Source organism: Panthera uncia, chromosome D4 (genome assembly GCF_023721935.1).
Source record: "Panthera uncia isolate 11264 chromosome D4, Puncia_PCG_1.0, whole genome shotgun sequence".
NCBI lineage: Eukaryota > Metazoa > Chordata > Mammalia > Carnivora > Felidae > Panthera > Panthera uncia.
The window spans coordinates 90,193,079-90,211,996 of record NC_064807.1 but is presented as its reverse complement, the minus strand read 5'-3'; the positions used below and the strand labels follow the sequence as shown (position 1 = coordinate 90,211,996).

Genomic DNA, 18,918 nt, shown 5'->3' with positions numbered 1-18,918 from the left:
GGAGACGGGCATGGAGCAGGGGACTGGGGACATTTCTCAAGGTGACGGCTCTGCCCCGTCTCTCTCTGGAAGGTGTGGGTGGGACCCCTGGGGTCAGCCCTGGGGACACAGCGGGCTGGCGTGGGGCGCTCTTTAACTAGGCCCAGCCCCTTGCCCGGCTGAGAGGCGCCTGCGGGGAGGGGGCAGCTGTGCAGGGAGGGCTGTCCTCGCCCCGGTGCCCAGGCTGCCCCCGATTGTCGCTCCCGTGAATGAGTCGCTGAGAAAGCTCACACGGGGGCTGTGGGTCCACAATGCAAGTATTTTGTCCTTCCAACCGGTGACTGATGGTTTCCCCTCTGGGATTGGAGAGGGCCCCCTTCTCTGCCCCTAGCTGTGCTCTCACGCCCCTCCCCATGGACCACCTGCCCGACCCCCAGATGTCGACCACCTCCCCGCACCTACCCCCCCGTGGGCAGACAGCGCGGGGAGCGCAAGTGTGTGGGGCGCACGCGCGCCTCGGGTCCCAGGAGGAGTCACTTACTGCTGCTGCCCAGCGGAGGTAAAAGCACGGAGCCCCGCAGGGGCTGTCCTCAGGGTCTAGTGCTTTCCACCTCAACTCTGAGTCCCCACATCGCCCCGTGTGACGGTCGAGAGGGGCAGGGGGCACCTGAGCTGTCCCAGCTTTCCAGAGCACGCGGCTGTGCCCAGATCCTGGCAGCGGGTCCAGCGAAGGTCTCCAGGCGGCCAAGGCCCCAGGTGTGGAGGTGATGGGCGGGGGGCCTCCCCACCGTCCCCTGAAGCCACCAAAGCAGGTGCCTTCAGGTCCACACCCCAACCTCACTGCAGGGACTGGGGCACTTGGCCCTGGCGGAGCCTTTCAAGGGGGCTCCGGGACCGTGGCCCCACACTCCCAAGAGCAAGGAGCCAGTGAGTGGGGCTGAGCGGTAAAGAGAGGGCTGTCCCCTCCGGAGGGAAGGCCAGAGCCTGACCCCCTTGTAGGACCCTGGCCCGGAGGCAGCCAGCCCCATGCGACTGGGGATCACCCTTGACTCTCACAGCAGCCAGCCACCGCCCCCTGCTCAGCCAGCCTTCCAGAAGGACAGCAAGGGATAGACGGTGCTGGTACCCGCGTTCAGGCCCTGGTCACAGCTCAATCCCGGGCACTCCTGGGCTACTCGCTGCTCCCTCTGGGCTGCATTTTCTGGGGCTGCAAACACGGAGGAAATCTCTACCGGCTTCCCGGTGGATTCTCTCTCAGAACCTGAAGTGTCGTGTGCTGTCACCCGATAGCTTCCCGATGCCTGCCCCACGCTAAGGAGCAGGTGCCTGGAGGGTAGGGCCGGATCTCAGGTCAGCACCGGGCACAGCAGGTACTCAGTGGGGACAAGTCGGAAAAGCAGAGACAGGAACCAACAAATGAATTAGGGGGCTCTTGGTGCTCGGGAGACCGGGAGAAGCAGGGCCAGGGGTCAGGCCCCCCCGCAGCCCCCAGCACAGGCTGGAGAGGCTCCCGGACCAAGAAGCAAAGGAGGTGGGAGCGGGTCGGCCATGGCATTGGGGGGAGGCACAGACCCCTCCTCCTCCAGAGGGCCCAGGGCACGAGCCCAGCGGGCCCCCCTCGACACACCTCCCCAGCCACTCAGTCCCGGTTCCCAGCCGCTGTGCCAGGGCCCTGCAGCTCACCCCTGAGCACGCCCCGAGCCAGCCCACACCGTCCGCCCACACCCCTCAGCACGGGCCCTCGGCCAGGCCGGGCTACCAGACAGGGCTCTGCCCCACGCACCCCCTGCTCTGCACCAGTTCCGTGGCCCTGAGCAAGTCTCCTCAGCTGAAACCCAGGGACAAAACCTTTCAGAAGCAAAAGAAAAGGCAGAGGCCTGGGCGGGCAGATGCTCGGACGCGGCGGCCCGGGAGCAGGGCCCTCGACGAAACACGCGGTCAGCCCTCATCCGGGCAAGTATCGGTCACAACCGAGGCGCTGCAGGGGCACGTAGCAAGCAGCTGGGTCCCGAAAGCCTCCAAAAAACTTTAATACTGATACACGGATGCTCTCCACATAGAAAAGGCTCTCTCTACACCCGTAGGACCTCGCCGGAGCATCAGGCAGTGGAGGGGGTCCCCAGCGGACCTCCCCGGCCACCCGACCAGCCAGCCCAGGGCCTGTCCGCGGGCTCACCCTTACCGCAGCTTCGCGTGGTCCGGGGCGTGAGCAAGCCGGCCCCTCTGGCCGACGGCATCTCCAGCCGCAGGGAGTCGCAGGTGGGGTCCAGCATGGCTGTCACCCCGAGTGAGCTGGGGACACGCAAACACACACGTGAGCAGAGTCGGGCAAGGACCAATCCATGAGGTATGAGGCCGCTGGGGTCTGGGGGGCAGGGACCCGGGTTCCCTCGGCCTGAACAAAGCGGCTCTCAGACCCACAGTGACCAGGGCCGAAGCCAAGGGCCAGAGGCCTAAGGAGGTAGGGGGATGGGCCCGTGCCTGGAAGACCAGGGGGGCAGCAGTGGACCCACGGATCCACGCCAGCAGCGTCCCCCAGCTTGAAGTGGCAGCCTGGGGCTCTGCACCGGGACCCGGGGGACCAGCAGCCCTCAGGAGCTCGGACGGCTGGGGCCCAGCTGCCATCATCACCGCTGGGCACCCTGGATGGGACCAGAACGCCCTTTGCCTGGAAGCCCGTGCCTGCTCTGGGCCGGCTCCCACCCCGGGCCCTACGGGGCGAGACGGCCACTCTGGGAATGAGGGACACGGGCCTGTTCTTCGCCTCCGTCGTTCCCTCTGCCGCCTGCTAAGGGGCTGTGTCCACCGGGCCCGGAGTGGAGCAGGGCGGACAACCAGCCCTAACCCTCACCACCTCGGGACTGCTCGCGCCCCGAGAGGCTGTCCCGTCCCACAGAGGGAGGCTGAGCCGGCCAGGGGGCCGAGGAGGCGGCGGTCACACGGGCCAGCTAGACTCGGTACCTGCCTGCTGGGAGGGCAAGCTAGCCCCCGACCCTGAGGTGGCCTGCGAGGTTCCCTAGGATTGGGAGGAGGTGGGCTTTCCCCGAGACAGCAGGAGCCCAGGAGACGGGGCCTGTGCCAGCGGGGTGCACGGTTCTGCCTCCCTTCACGTTTCTCGTTAGGGTGCGGCTGTCCGTGCCGGCACGGGGACTCCGGACCGCCGGGGTGACTAAGGACACGCTGCAGGCCGTGGAGCGGGGGCGGGGGGGACGTGGCCCTCCAACAGCCACACGTTGCTGGGACGCCCAGCCCCCACCTCTGCAGCCCCGGGCCCTTGCAAGGGAGATGGTGTGGAAGAGGGTCCTGGAGAGAGGAAGCGATGCCCAGGCCCAGGGGCTGAATCCGGAAGCCCCCCCGGGGACGGGGAGTGGGGGCTGCTGCAGGAGCGCGTGCCCATGAGGGGACAGGAGGGACCAGGTCACCGCAGACCCTGCCTCTGTAGGAACGATTCTGCCATTGCAGCATGACTGACAGCGGCCGCACTCCCGAGGTAAAGGATGCGCGGGGCTGGGTGCCAATAAAGCTTTATTTATGAACACAGGCAGTGGGCCACGTGGCTGTGGCTCGTTGGCCTCTGCCTAGACTTCCCAGGGCAGTGGTTGTCACACTTCGGTGTGCAGCACGTGCCCAGCAGGACTGAGCCCTGGGCCCAGCCTAGTGTACCGGGCTCAGGAGGGCGGGGGGTGGGCCGGGACTCGGCGTTTCCAACGAGTTCTCAGGGAACAGAATGAGAACCGCTCGACTAGGGAAGGGGCTTAATGGAAGAACCCTGGGCTCTTGCGTCCAGCCCTGCGTCTGAGTTTTGGCTTGCCCTCCCATGAGCCATGGGATCCTGGCAAAGTCACCTCTCTGGGCCTCAGTTTTCTGGTCTGTGCAGTGGGAACGGGAATCCATCTCACAGGATCCTGAAAGTGCTGCCCGAGGTGCAGGGAAGCCTGCGGGTAGCAGTCGGCACACAGCTGGGGCAGGCACCCCACCACCCTTCTTTCCGGAGATGCCGGGATGGACGGGCCCTTGGAGGGCAGGAGTGGGTGCTGGTGATGGGCTGGGGCCCCGGCCAGCACCGAGCCCCACGGTCCCAGCGGAGAGAGGACGGCGGTGTGGGTGGTGGTCCCTCCCCAACTCAGGCACTCAAAAGCTGGCCTGAGAGGCAGCGGGATGGGCCAGGCCCCGGATCTGGAGAACTTGGGGACCGCAAGCTGGATGGGGGCCTTGACCTTCATCCTCGGACCCCACCAGAGAGACGCCAGCAGGGCGGCAAGTGCTATTTCAGAAGGGCCGGCCAGGCGGCTTTTCTGGACACACTGAGGGGCCGGCAAGCCCCTGGGCCCTGGTCCCACACAGCAAGGCCGCTGAGTCGTCCAGGGCACAACTCTGCACAGCCTGATCGGGGTGGGTGCGGGGGGACGGGGAGGACGCGGGGCCCAGGGGTGGGGGTGCGCTGGGTGGGAATGCCCTGCAGGGCCCCGCTGGCCGTCCAGCAGTGGGACAGGCAGATGTGGGGCGTCCGCCTTGGAGCCCGGGGCACCGATGGTTCACGTCTGACAATTTTCCCATCCCTTGCCTCTCCCCTAGGTCTGGGCGGCGGGCAGCTGGCCAAGAACCAGAAGTCCAGCCCAATGCTGCCCCCTACTGGCAGTAATCATTCAGGTCCACCGACTGGACGGAGGCTGGGTAGCCGGCGGCGGGGGTGGGGGTGGGGGGGTGGCTGGGTGGTCCTGAGAACTTAGACACGGGACACAGGACCTGAGTGGGAAGATACCCGCACACGACCAGCCCCCCAGTCACCAAGAAAAGTGTGGCCGATAGTGTCCGCTGGGCCCGAAGCCAGTGCAGAGGTGTGTGGGGAGGGGGTGCGTCCCGGGGGCTGCCCACCCATCAGCGGGGGCCTTGGGTCAGGGGCCCAGTGCCCACAGCCCAGCCAGAGAGGGGTCTCTGGGCCCTCCCCCCGGGCCCTGGCCAGCACCAGAGCCAGCAGGCCCTGACCCAGGTCCGGGGGCTTCTCACGGTGGGGTCAGGACTGTGTCACCACCCCCGTTGCCAGCCCAGCTGCACCCAGACCACTGTGCACCCCTGTGCACGGCCAGCAGCTCGCGGCTCGGCCAGGGCGCGTGGAGGGCGCAGGCTCACCTCCCGATGAAGGGGCGGAGGGCCTGGAAGGAGTCCGTGTTTCTCGCCAGCCTGTTGTCCGGCTCCAAACATCCGTCCTCCGTGAGACCTTGGGGGACACGGACACCAGGCTCATTCCCCGGAAGGAGGAGCTGCCGGCAGTTGGGGACCGAGCAGGGACACCCCCGGCCCGTGTCAGGAGGGGCCCAGTGGGCCTTGTCTGCTTTCTTGCCCCTCTCTGGAGGCGGGGGGGGGGTATGGGCACACAAGCCTCAGGGCCAGGCCTCACTCCTCCACCCACCAGGACCAAGCCGTGGACAAGGCCACAGCCGGTAGAACTTGAGCCTGTGGCCGGGCTCCACCAGGACCGCCCCTACGTCCCTTCGAGCGGCCTACACACCCGCCGTGGTATTGTCATCGGCCTCTTCCCTTGAGGGAGAGAGTGGGGCCACTGCTGGGGCTGGTGGCCGCCTACCTCGGGGCTGGCTGTCGCGGGGGGCCCCCGGGCTCACGCTGTGCCGCCGCTCCCAGTCAGGGCTCCAGGACGGCGTCCCGCTGTCCGGGAAGCAGGTGGGTGAGGCCGGCGGCCTGGCCTGCGTGTCCGCCCAGTCCCAGGGTGTCCCTCCGCCCCGACGGGGCACTAACGCTCCGGAGTGGACGGGGGCTGTGGGCGTGGGGGCCGCAGCCATTCCGCTGAGGTATGAGGGTGACGGGTCGGAGACCGGGTCCCCAGGAGGGTCCAGGGCCTCTGACTTGTGCAGCTTGGCCGTCAGGATGTCGATCCGTTGCTTCAGGATGTTGGCCATGGTCTCCAGAGCCTGTAGCCGGGCCTGCTTGTAGCGGAAGTGCAGGGGCCCCGATGTGCCCAGGCGCTCGCTCTCCTCGGGGTCTAGGTAGATGCACACTCCTGGACGTGGGCCCTGGGTGGCGAGGTCCTGGAGCTTCAGGGGACCCGGGGAGGAGCGGGCGGACATCAGCGTGGGGCCGCCTGTCCCCAGCGTCTCAGTGCGGTTCAGGGCTCTGTTCAGACACAGGCAGAAGCTGCAGGGAGAGAGGGTGGAGGGGGTCAGGTCTGGCGCCTGCGGCCTCGGCAGCGAGTTCAAAACGTGTAGGAGGCGGGATGAGCGTCTGTGACAATGGCGTCCATTCACGGTGACAGTTTATGGCTCGGAGGGCTGGCTCCGGGGCACGTCTATACAGCAAGGGACCACCCCAGGCCGTGAGGGAGACCCAGCAGTGATTTCTGGAGTTTCACACCAGAGCAGAGGCACCAAAAGAAAAAACAGATCAAAGTCCTTCAAAACGTATGACTCATGTGCACCAAGGCCACAATCATGAGTGAGAAGGTGACCTACAGAATGGGACAAAGTTATTACAACCCACACGTCCCATGAGGGTCAGAACCCAGAGCATATAAGGGACACCTGCCATTCAACAGCTACAGCGCACAAAGAATTTGAGGGGATGTTTCTCCAAAGAGCCAACAAACACACGAAAAAGAGGCCGAACATCGCGGGTGATCGGGGAGATGCAAATCCAGATCGCAGTAAGATACCCCTTCACAGCGGTCAGGGTGCCTACGACTTAACAATAAATAAAAGGGGCACCTGGGTGGTTCGGTCAGGTGAGCGTCTGATTCTTGATTTCGGCTCAGGTCATGATCGGCCCCACACTGGACTCTACGTTAAGCGCGGAGCCTGCCTGAGATTCTCCCTCTCCCTGTCTCTCTGCCCCTCTCCCCCACTCGCTCCCTCTCTCTCTCTCTCAAAAAAAAAAATTAACTAAATAAAAATAAATTAATTAAAATTAAAAATAACCAGTGTTGACAGGATGTGAAGAGATCGGAAGCATTCCATAAAAAGGAAATCTGGACACCGGCCGCAACGTGGATGCACCTGGAGAACACCGTGCTCCGTGAGCTGTGCCCTGCACAGAAGGACCAGTCCTGAAGGATCCACTCCCAGGAGGCTCTAGATAGATCAGATCCACGGGCACAGAGAGAGGAGGTGGGCGGGGGGGGGGGGGGCGGGGAGGGTCCGTGTGTAATGGGACAGAGTCCAGTCTGGGAAGGTGGACACGTTCTGGGGACAGACGGAGGGACGGCTGCATGACAGCGTGAATGTGCCTAAAGACAGTAAATCTACATTGTGTGTATTTCCCCACAACTTCTTTAAAACGTGGAGGGGGAAAAAGAACACAAGAAAGCAAGATGAAGGGCCCACACTCCCGCTGTCCGGGGGACCGACCCGCGGGCATCACGTCAAGGCGGCCAGGAGCCCTCGGCCGGCCTTTCCGCAGAGGACAGGGGCTGCCCTGGGCAGTGGCTGGTTTCTCCGTCGGGACGCAGGTGTGGAGTGTGTGAACGTCACTGAGCCGCACGACCTGGGACCCGCATCTTCTTCAGGATGTTCCCAGACGTCAAGTTTAAGAAGCTGAAAACCGCGCAGCCTCCCGGGCTGCTCTGTGGACCTGTAACCTCCGGGAGCGCCCCAAGCAAAGTGGGGGACGGTCTCCTGACCCCGAGCTTTAAGGTGCCGCCCCGGGGAGGGGCTTTCCGAACAGGTGCCCGGCTCCATTAAAATACACAATAGTGAAAAACAGACGAAAACAGGAGGGAGAAAAACAGAAAAGCAGTTGGCGGGACACAGAGAAACTGGGCCGCTCCGTCGCTGGTGGGGATACAAAACGAGGCAGCCGGTGTGGGAAGCCATCTGGCGGTTTCTCGAAAAGTTAAACACCGAGTTTCCAAATAAAGTTGCCTGGCAATTCCACTCCCAGGCGTGTAACAAGGGACACGAGATAGGCATCCAGTGAATTCATTCACAGCGGCACTAACCACGGCAGCCTGGGGGGCGGGGTGGGGGGGAACAGTCCAAACGTCCACCAACTGACCAACGGATAAACCATCTGCGGCCGTCAGGCCACGGAACGGGGTTTGGCCATAACGACGGAACGAAACCCCAATGCGCGCGACAACACGGACGTGCCCAGAAAGCACGCTCCAAGAGAGAAGCGGCCTCCCAGCGGCCATGCCCCGCCAGACTCCAGTGACGTGAATCTGTAGAGGGGGGAGCAGACTGGGGCGGCGGGGGGGCCGCGGGGAGGCACCGGAGCCATGCCGACGGGTACGGGGTTCCCTTTCGGGGTGAGGCGATGTTGTGTGTGCAGAGAGAGGTGGCAGTCACACGACACTGGGGAGGTGCCCAATGCCCCCCCCCCCCCCACCCCCCCCCCCCCCCCCCCCCGCCTACCCACCTGCCCGGGGCCTCCTGGTCCCCCAGCACCATGCCGGAGGTCACCTTGCTCCACTCCAGCACAGGCGACCCCAGGCTCCCAGAGGCTTCCAGGCCCTAAAGCAGAGGAGAACACGGTCAGAGCCCGCCTCGGACAAAAGACCCTGAGACCCTGTCCCTTAGTCCCAGAGCTAAGGGTCTCAGGCTGGAGCCCTCGGGGGGCCCCCTCTCTAGGGGCTGGGACAGAGGCAGTGGGGTCCCTCAGAGCGCCACCATACCCAGGGAGGCAGGCACTTGGGGACGTCAGAAACTCAGCACCGCGTCCTCACCGGCAGGCTGCGCGTACCTTGGACTGTGCACAATGCGGAAAAAAGGTCACGATGCCGGGGGTCGTGTGGGACACCACAGGGACGGCTTTGCCGAGGACGGCCTCCCTCTGCTTCCTGTACACATCCTGCAGCCTCTGGTTTTTCAGCTCGAGCGCCCGCAGGGCCGAGGCCTTCTCCTCCAGGGCCTGTCGCCTCCGGGCCAGCGTCTTCTGGCGCATGAACTCCCGCAGGGACTCAGAGCTGTAGGGGTGACCCAGGACCCCCCGGGGCTTCGGGCAGGGTGGCGGCACCCTCACCTCGTTCTCCTTCCCAGGGGCGTTCCTGGGGGCCCCGGGGGCCGGCCTCATCCAGGCTCGCTTTGGCTCCGAGGGAGGCGGGAGCGAGCCTCGGCCCCTGCATGGGGTGCCCTTGCTGTGCAGGAAGGAGGCGCTCCACGGCCGCTGGGCCGCTGGGCTCCACGGGCTTTGGGCAGAGCTCTCCCAGTCTTCATGAGCAGCCCAGGTCCTCTGGGGCCGGGAGGGCTGCCTGGCCGAGGCGCTCCAGGGCCGCTGAGGGAAGGAGGTCAGCCTTTCAGGGGGGCTCCCAGGCCTCTGGAAGGAGGGGTTCCGTCCTCGGGCCGCCCAGGTCATCTGGGGACAGGACTCCCACCCAGCCAAGCTGCTCCAGCGATGCCCCGTGGGGAAGCTGCCAGCCCTCTCTAAGGCCTGAGGACTCTTCGAGAAGGAGCCCCGAACATCTGGGGTGCTCCAGGGGCCCTGCTGCCTCCTCTCTGCCAGGTTCTGCAGCCACAACTTTGACCGCCCCAGCTCTGGCCCTCCCCTGGGGCGGTGGCTCCGGGCCAGCTCCAGCCCGGCCTGGATTTGCTGGCGGAGGTCTCTAAGGACAGCCATGGCATTCTGGATGGTCACAGGCTGCTCGCAGGAGGACAGGTTGGGCGTATTGGTGGACACCTGCAGGCCGCCGCGGACAGAGGCTGGACCGGGCATCCGGGGACGGGCAGGGGAGTTCTCAGCAGCTCCAACTTTCTTGCTGTCTCCTGCAAACACAGGTGGTCACGGGTGTCAGGGGCTGCAGGGCCCCGGGGGGGGCAGAGCCAGCTCCCCTCCCTCCCCCCAGAAGCACCCCTGGCCCTGCTCCCAGCCCCTCCTGACCCCTGCACACAGCATGGGTTTGCAGAAGCCCTCCAGGTGCACATGCCACATCCTGGTGACTCGAGGCTGTGCCCGGGCACGTGGCGCAGAGCCCCCCACCCCAGACATGGCGAACACAGCGTGATGGGGGTGACGTGTGTCTGCTGGAGGAGCCCCTGCCCCTCCCACCCTGCCTTCCCCCAGTCGGGAAAGCCTAGCCTCCTGGGAGCCTGAAAGGCGTCTCGCGGGGACAGAAATCCTTTCCTTAGGCTTTCAAACGTAATGGTTTCCCCCAAGTCCTGCCCGATGGCAGGTTTGGAGGGCATCCGACGGGCCACTGGGGAGAGGCCTGCTCCTGTACCTGATGTCCCTCCTTCGCCCTCTGCGCCCACCGCCCACAGGCTACAGCGCAGCAGCAGGAGCCAGAGGCGAGGCACCAGGTACCTAATTCCGCGGTGGGGGCCTGGTCTCTCGAGGGAGCCTCCCTCTGGAGCCTGGGGAGGGCCGGAGGGGGCCCAAGCAGGGCCCTCGCCAGGGCTGGTCCTTTCCTCCAGGCGTAAACACCGACCAACTCAGAATCTTAAACAGAGAAAACGCACACACAGCCGAGCAGCCGGGGCCTTCCGGGGAGGTTGCTGGCCCCGGGCAGTCCCCTGGGACCAATTCACACGCCCCCAGAGGAGCTGGGGTGAGCCTCAGCCACCAGGCAGCGAGAGGCAGGGCTGAGTCCCAGGATGACTTTGGACGGTCACCTGACTTCTCTGACCCTCGGTTAACGGGACAATAAAAGCTGCTCCCCGAGGGAGCAACACAGGCCCAGGTGCGCGGCACGTGCTCAGTAAACACCCGCCCGTAGTGACAAGGACGGCGATAACGGAGAGCCATCAGCACAGGAAGGGCCAGTGGGAGGCTACGGCCACAGTTGGCCACTCGCACCGGGCTGCAGCAAACTATTTGCTTTCAAGCCGGTGTGGCTCCGCAGCAAAGGGGCTGGGCACCAACAAGGATGCCCAGGCCAGCACGACGAGGGGTCCCGGAGAGCACGGACAAACACCCACCGCGTCCCAAACGCAAACGAGGTTTTGTTAACAAATGTTGTCACCTGAGGAACGTCATTTATCAAAGTTCTTCATAATCCCAGAATACTCTCACCAAATGCCAATGCCAGCCCCCACCATCGTTACAAACCCATCCACAAGGGCCGTGGCGGAGGCCAGGAGAGGTGACCCCCGGGGCAGGCAACCAACAGGGTCAGGCCCCTCCCCAACACACGCTTAAGGATCCCTGGCCCAAGGCCCAGACCCAGAGAGAGAGAGAGGCAAGCCTGAACCGACGGCTGCAGGAAGGGGAAAGGGCCACGCCAAGCCACGCCCTCCCTAGGCCACGCCCCGAAAGCTTGCCCTCTGTAAAGCCACGCCCCTTCAGGACCCGAAGCCAAGGCCACGCCTTCCACAAACCACACCCCTCCAGGTAGGGCCCCTGAGGCCACGCCCCCCACAAACCACACCCCTCCAGGAAGGGCCCCTGAGGCCACGCCCCCCACGCCAGGGCCCGGGAACACCGGAGGTTAAAGCGTGGTCTCGGGAGTCCCAGACCGGGTTTAAATTCTGGCTCTGCTGATTACTAGCTATGGGCTTCGGGCGAGTGACTCTCCTCGGTTTCCCCACAAGACCACAGGCATGAAACGGGGTGGGCCAGGAAGGGACAGGGTTCCGCTGGCAGAGACAAAGGCCGGGGCTGAGGCCGGCACTGCCCAGGTGGCCGCACCTGGGTGTTGGATGGTACCGAGGGAGGAGGGGGGGCTCCCCAGCAAGGCTCCTGCGTCCTGGCCCCTGTCGCTGCTGACCTGCACAAAGTCATCGCTCCTCCCTGCCACTGTGCAGGCCCTGCTCTGGCGAGGGGGCTGCCCGCTGGCCGGGACCCTCCCCACAGGCCCCTCCATCACTGGCCGCTCATCCCCCATTAGCCCGCCAGAGGGGTCCGGGTCAATAAATGGGTCCTGATGGGCACATTTTTTCTTCCGCTGAGCAGTTTAATGGCAATTAATTTTTTTACGAGAGGATTTTTAATCTGTGGAAATGGATGAAGTCCCCAAGTGCCCTGTCAAAGTTCCAGGGCCGACTTAATCTATGATAAAAAATGCAAAGTGAGGCGGTATAATCTGAAATTAAATATAGGGCTTCATTTTCCTTCAGCCCGGATGGATGAATATTTTATAACTATTGTGATTTAATTTTTTGTTAACTACAGCAAATTTCTAATTCATCCAATTCCCAAGTCCTGCGGCTCTGACCTCTGAACCCAAGCTCATCTCTCCTTAGCCCAGCTGTGACTTGGTCACTGACAGAAACTAATGGTCAGCTCCGTCAGGGTGACACGGTGGTTACGATGATGGATGCAGCCAGTGGCATGCCCTTTGACCCAGTGTCAGACAGCAAGCAGGTCATTTTTCAAGCGAGCCATTAAAATAAAACAAACCAAAAAGCTGAGGGCGGGGGGGTGACAACGATGCAGAAAACTATTGTATTTTGTGCCTTTTCAGTGAGCCTTCCGGAACCTTCTCTGTGGCTCCCAGCATCCCTCACTGTCAGGTTCGAGTGGAGGTTTTCCCTGCTGTCTGGTCACCTCTTACCCTGCTGAATAGACGTGTCTGCCCCCATGGCTGCCCGCCTCCCTCGAGGGTCCCCGAAGCCAATGGCGGAGGAGGGACATGTTCATTCGTCCAGTGGCAACCCGTGCTCTCCCAGAGTGGAGGCAGCAAGTCTGATGGCTCGGAGCAGAAAGGTGGCCAGAGCACCCGCCCCTGGCTCTCTCAGGTGAGCAGCGCAGGCCTGGAGCCAGCACACCAGTGCAGCCCTGGGCAGGCTGTCGAACCTCGCTGAGCCTCAGTGTCCCCGTCTACAGAGCAGGAGCAAGCCCGTCTACCCCAGGGGAGTGCCGTGGGGGTCCCTGAGCTGATGTCCAGAGAGCTCGAGGCACACAGAGCCAGCGCTGAGCGCCGCCACTCCACGCTGCCCGCCAGGAACAGTCAAGCCCCAGGGGAACACTGCCTCCCTTGTCCCACACACACCAAAGTGGCCCCTTCTGGGGCGGGCAGATCCGCCACGAGGGCAGGGGCACAGACCGACCCAGCCTGGGCAGCTGGGTCCCTGCTGGATGTCCACGCCCCAAACCCCCACCTCTGGGGGCCCCAGGGTGTGACCTCAGGCCTGCCACCACCACCAGCTTTGCCTCGGACTCTCCTGGGATGTGATCGGCCGAAGCGCACCCCTGCCTGATGGCCCCAAGTCCCCAGAGGGCTGGGAGACAGTGGGCACTATCTAAGGCCTTTCCTATCACCGAGTGCTCTGGGGGAAGGCAGGTGTTCCGGGCTTGCTGTCTGGATTCCAATCCCAGGCCGGGTGCCTAGGGAGACCTCTCCCTCCAGCAGCCCCCGCCGCTCACGAGTGATGCCTCGGAGCACAGACTGTGAATGCACGTCCAATCGCGGAGAGCGGCTCCGTGTCCCTACAGACTCTCTTGGTCTAGGGGTGCTGGAAGGACAGTCCACGGCACGGGGGGTGGTGGACTCCCACTTCCTCACGGCGGACGACCCCTGTGCCGGCGGGGACCACGCGGCGCCCGGTGACGCCCAGGCGGGGTCTACACTCACCCGAGATGCGGACGCCAGTGCCGCCCCTCCTTCACGCGTGGCAGACCCTCCACTCGAGCTCAGCCCCTGCCCGTCCCAGGCCCCCGTGCACGCAGCGCCCCAGGCCCCCGTCCATCCGCAGCACCGGAACCAGAAGCCGCGTGCCCACCTAGCGAGCCGGGTCACAGACTTTTACCCCAGGCCTTGCCGGGGCCCCAAACGGGCAAACCTTACCTGTGTCTTTGGCATCTCTTCTAGAGGTGGGCGACTGGGGCGCTCTCTCCCTCACGCAAGGACGACTTTTCATTCTTTTGGTTTTCTCCCGTGGAGCTTCAGGGAGAGGAGAGGAGGAGGGAAGGCGGGGAGGGTGAGCAGTGACGGCCACACGGCCGGCCACGCTGGCGGCCCCCTGCCCCTACAGAGCCACGCGCCTGTCCTGCCTGCTCCCGGGGACTGTGAGTGCAGGGCCAGAGGGGCACACGTGGCTGTCCGCCTCTTAGTGGTCTGCACGGGCCCCCCCTTCACGCCCCGACTGGTCACAAATGCCCAGGTGCCCGGGGCCGCGAGCCACCGAGGACAGGAACGGCCTCCCGTCTGAGTTGCCCGCAACCATCTCGGTCTGCGGTGCGGCCCTCGTGTTTGGTGACTGAATAGACGGCCGAGTGGGCCGCCGGGGAGAGGCGGCCCAGCAGGGGGACGTGGGGGGAGGGGCTCCGCGTGGTGGGGTCCACCCTGGCGGGATGTGTGAAGACTCAGAGACCGAGGGCGGTGGAGGTTGTCCAAGTCCCCGGGCAAGCACAGCGGCCAGCAGGACCGGGCCAGCTTCCTGAGGGCCAGTGGGGCCCCCTCTCCCCGTGCTGTCTGGCCTCGCTCGTCCCTGTTCACCGCTGGGACGGGGGCCGTGTCTGGGAAGCACCAAGAAGCCGATCAGCCCGCGATGTGTGAGCAGAACCGGGGGCGCTCAGGGAAAGGCTGGCCCGAAGGACTCTCCAGGCCTCCAGGCCTTGGCCGGTCCCTCTGTCCTCGGTGCCCACAACCCGCTGGCAGGAGGGACGTCCAGCAACCAGGCCTGTACAAAAGCACTAATTCTACAGGATCCACTCACAGGAGGCCCTGGAGGAGTCGGAGCCACGGACACGGAGAGCGGGAGGGTGGGGCTGGGGGAGGGGAGGGTCCACGTGTAATGGGACAGAGTCCAGTCTGGGAAGACGAACACGTTCTGGGGACGGACGGGGAGACGGCTGCACGACAGTGTGAGTGCGCCTGACGCCCCCGAACTGCGTCCTTGAAAGTGGTTACGACAGTAAATCTTGTGTTGTGTGTATCTTACCACAATTAAAAAAGAAAAAAAGGAAAAGACCTTGGCCCTGCCCCACACCTACTTCCGGAGGGTTCTAAAGCTGGGAGGGGGAGACGTGACTATCAAGGACTGGTGACCGATGACACCAGGTGCTGAGTGACCAATGGCCAAGTCCCGTCCTTGCCTGAGGGGCCCCAGTGGCCTCTGTGGGATGGGAGCGGACGGGAGAGCTGAAGCCATAGGGGTCCCGTGGGTGGAGGAGGAGAAAGGCAGGGTGTGATCGCTGTGAGCCACGGCCTGCCTGGGCGTCCGGCTACGGGGAGTTGTCGCAGCCCCCGGCCACGTCAGCCAGAGCTGGGCCCGGCCCCCTTGGCTTTGATCAGCAGGCACCTTGGACCCCACCGGCATCTGTACTCGGCTCATACATCCAGCTGGGGCAGGACACACACCCAAAAACGCCCCTGTGACAGCTGCCCCGGGGGTCGCAAATCCCATACTGACCAACCTCTCGCCCACCCTCGGTGCCAATATTGCCCCGTGGAAAACCCATCCTGTTCCCCTGCACCGAGGACCCCAGAAGCCTCGGGCGTCCCAGGGCAGCCTGATTTCTGCTCCCGAGGCCCTCCCCCTCCCCCACTCCAGGGTCCCCCCCCCCCAAATCTTGCTGAAGTGAAGCTGTCTCTGCATGTGAGGGATGCCCTCCTCCCCCTCGCCATCTGCAAACGGTGCCAGCCTGCACTCCTTCCCCGAGAGGGGCGCCGAGGTTCGGAAGTCCTACCCCCACGGAATGGCGGGCTGAGTCCAGACCCCTGCTCGGCCCTTTCATAAAGGGCTGGGACCCTCTCTAGTGTCCCCATCTGAGTGTGATCAAATAGAGCCGATCGCCTGGTGAGAGAGAAGCTGTATGGTCCAGAACCGTGTGGCCCCGACTGCCGCCTGGGTGTCCACACGGGCTCACCTGAGGCCTGGCGCTGGGGGACCCTGGAGGGCTCTCGCCCCCGGCCCGGGATGGCCTTGTCTTCCGCTCCACACGGAGCCTCGCTCGGGGTGCCTAAGCCTGGAGAAGATGAGAGGGAGCATCGTGAGACAGGTTCCGCAAAGTTCCAGGAAAAGGTCCCCATCCGGCAGCCGCTCAAAAGGCTTCAAACGCAGCACCTTTGACGGTGGCCCCAGGCCCAAGTACGTCCCACGGGGCCGGATCGGGGTGCGCCAGCCTTCCGGCCTTCCTGCGGGCATCTGGCTTGGAGACTCTGTAGAGGCGCGAGGCGCTGGAGGGCGTTGAGGTGCCCAGAGAGGCACAGCTGGCCTGCCACTGTGCCTGGGCCCGGATCTTGTCCCTAAGCCGTTCCAGTCGTGGGTTGCTCTCTCTCAGCTGCCGCCGGGGCCCCTGCACCTGGGGGGGGCGCTCCTTCCAGGGCCCGGGGAGAGATGTGCAGGACTCGTGGCCCCCGGAGGAGCCGGAAAGGCGGCCTGATGACACTGAGCTGTCCCCATCCCTGGCCTCCTCGCTTTCGGACCACCCCAGGAGGCTGCAGGCCTTCCTCTGGGGGCCTGGCTGCTCGGTGTAGTCGGACCAGGCCACGTGGGGAGCTCCCCGCAGGTCACCTGGCTGCCGGGAGGGCCTGGCCCACCTCAGGGCAGCCATGGCATCATCATCAGCCGCAGATGGACGGAGCCCGGAGTCCCTGGGGAGAGAGAAGCAGACTGGCCGGTCAGGAGTGGGGGGGACACGGCCATGCCGAGCAGAAGAACATCTCACACAGCACAACCCCCCCAGCCCAGCACCCCTCCTGCTCCCTCGTTCTCCTGTCTCAGAAGGCCCACCGCCAAGGAAGGTGCAGGGGACCAGTGAAATGCCCCATGCACGGCACTGCTGTGACGTCCCCTCGGACGGCCACCTGGAGCCTTTGAGGCAGGCACCATGATCAGCCCAATTTGCAGATGGGGAAACTGAGGCCCTGGGGAAGGCACCACGATCGGTCCAATTTGCAGATGGGGAAACTGAGGCTCTGGAGAAGGCATGCAGCAGAGGCCCCCAAGTCCTCTGTCCTCATGCTGACCGGGCTGCCCTCCTGGGAAAGGAAGCCCCCACCTGGTCCAGGGGGCGGGCACAGACACTACCTGGGCTTGGCTCTAGCCTTCCTGGCGGCTGGCCTGCCCTGGGCCTCGAGGTTGTCTTTGGGGTGGGGCTGGGTCGTGTCTCCTAGGAGGACCGAGATCGACATGGCCCCAGGGCCGGGCCCAGGGCGGGATCTGGTGAGCCCCCTGGTCACCGCCTGCCCTGAGGTCACAGATGGTGCCTTCACAGGGCAGCCTGCTGGCCTGAGGCCCGACATCCATCCCTGCGCGGGCTGGGCCGGCTGGCCTTCTCCAGTCCCCTGGCCCACGATGAGGACCCTCAGGATACTTGTGGAAACTGAGCAGACATGGTGGGCTGCCGGGCCCTGGGCTGGAATGGCGGGGGGCGGGGGGCTTTCTAACGAGCTGCCTCTTAGCAGGGTGGGAGAGAATTCTGGGTGGCCTGTGACAGCATAATAACCCCACGTCACTCAGCGACAGGGCCGAGGCCTTCAGCTCCTGCTGGGGCGATGGGCAGGGCCCCACCCCCTTCCTCCCAGGGCACCGGAGCCAGTGGCTGCGCGGGCGGTGAGTGAACTGGCCGGGGCCGCGGTCGGGCTGGGCCAGAGTGGGGGCACAGGGAGGGGCTGGGGGCAGAGTGGGGTGACCTCCGGGCTGATGCCGGGCTCAGGCTTCGATTCTGGGCAGGGTCAGCCTGGAAGACCCGGGGCGGGAGAGAGGAGCCAGCCCAGGACGTGTCCCCAGCGGCTGGACGAGAGGCTGTGTGCTCGGGCCCCGACACGGACTCGGAAACACTGCCCAGGTCCCTGCCTTCGGCCTCTCGGGATTGGTCACGGGAAGTGGGCGCTGGCTCCTCGGCTCGCCCTGCCACAGGCTCGGGACACCCTTTTGCCCACAGGAGCAGCAGCTGAAGACGCCTGAGCCCCGGGAGCCCCGGGCCTGCTTCCTGGGCCCTGCACTCCCAGGGCTGCACCCCAGCCTGGCCCACCTGCAGTGGGCGTCCTGTCACCTCGACGACCCCGGCCGGCGGAGTGGTGGAGAGGGTGTGGACTCTGCAGTCAGCTGGCTCTGAGCTGGGCATGGTCCCCCGGAGCAGAGCTCCTTCAAATCCCCGCTCCGCCCCCAGCCGGCTGAGTAACCTCGGGCGACCAGAGACCCCACCCTGCCGCTGTCCCCCCAGGTATTGTGAGCAGCTGGTGAGTTCACTCCAGCAGGGGGCGCTGAGTGGGGCGGCCGGGTGGCTGAGAGGGTTACAAAGACTTCGTTTTCAGGTCGCCCCGAGGAAGCAGAAGGCAGAATGGAGGGCCTCCTGCCTGTCCGGGGGAAGCAGAGATGCCTGGACGCGGCTGCCGGAGGGGCAGGGCGGCAGGGCACAGGGCGAGGTCCTGAGCCCAGCAGGGCCCTGTCGCGGTGGACATGCCCCCCCCCCCGCCCCCGTCCCGCCAGCAGGGTGAGAGGACCCACCCCAGGGATGGGACCAGCCTGCACTGCGGGGTGCTGTCCCTTCTCTCCCGTCTGGCTTCTCCTGAGGTCGAGACGGGGGGCAGAAGGCGCGCATCTCAGGGCACAGAGCCCGCGGGACCCCAGATCCAGACTTTGGCCCTGGGACCCTCGACCACACCTGGCGGCCTAGACCGAGGGCGTGCCTCCGCGTACCTGCGTGGCCAGGTCCCCCTGCCGGTGGCACCGTGGCCACCCTCCCGCTCTGCCGAGTCCGCCTGGTGGGGAGTCCCGCCCTGCCTGGGCCTGCCTGCTCCCCGGTGAGGCCAGGCTACAGCCGGTCCCACCCCTGTGTTCCTTTACGATGTTTGCGAGGGGTCAGTGTCACAGAGGGCTGACCCGGGGTGGCACAGGGGAGCCTGGGGGGGGGGGTGGCGGGACTGGGAACACTGTGGCTTCCCCAGAGCGTGACCACGGTGTCCCCACCACCACCCTTACAGGCTGCACAACCGAGGAGACTGCCAGAGACAGCTCAGCAGAACCCCCTGCAGCCCTGCCAACGGACCCCGCCATCACTGCGGCCGTGTCCCCCGCCAGGCACTCAGGCCCTCATCACTCTCCCCCGGCATACCCCCAACTTTCTAGCCCTGATCCCTAAAGGGCAGAGGGAGGGGCTCTCTGGGCAGAA

At 65.1% G+C, this 18,918-nt stretch overlaps 1 protein-coding gene across 10 annotated transcripts in view; it reads right to left on the bottom strand.

Annotated features, from left to right (window-relative positions):
- The window catches only part of CCDC187 (coiled-coil domain containing 187), a 36,747-nt gene extending 19,543 nt beyond the window's left edge, over positions 1–17,204 (bottom strand). For 3 of the 10 annotated variants that reach the window (XM_049631545.1, XM_049631563.1, XM_049631554.1), the window contains exons 1-11: positions 16,833–17,203; positions 15,867–16,396; positions 15,670–15,768; positions 13,646–13,741; positions 10,225–10,359; positions 8,668–9,686; positions 8,344–8,438; positions 5,564–6,129; positions 5,110–5,197; positions 2,162–2,271; positions 1,106–1,186 (exon numbers count right to left, since the gene is read on the bottom strand). In XM_049631545.1, the coding sequence (XP_049487502.1) occupies positions 1,106–1,186; positions 2,162–2,271; positions 5,110–5,197; positions 5,564–6,129; positions 8,344–8,438; positions 8,668–9,686; positions 10,225–10,359; positions 13,646–13,741; positions 15,670–15,768; positions 15,867–16,396; positions 16,833–17,047 (3,034 nt within the window). In that variant the 5' untranslated portion in view covers positions 17,048–17,203. Of the gene's footprint in view, positions 1–1,105; positions 1,187–2,161; positions 2,272–5,109; positions 5,198–5,563; positions 6,130–8,343; positions 8,439–8,667; positions 9,687–10,224; positions 10,360–13,645; positions 13,742–15,669; positions 15,769–15,866; positions 16,397–16,535; positions 16,791–16,832 lie in introns of those variants that run through there. The other 7 variants (XM_049631572.1, XM_049631597.1, XM_049631589.1 and 4 more) reach the window with 6 other exon arrangements.
- Positions 17,205–18,918: the final 1,714 nt, after the last annotated feature.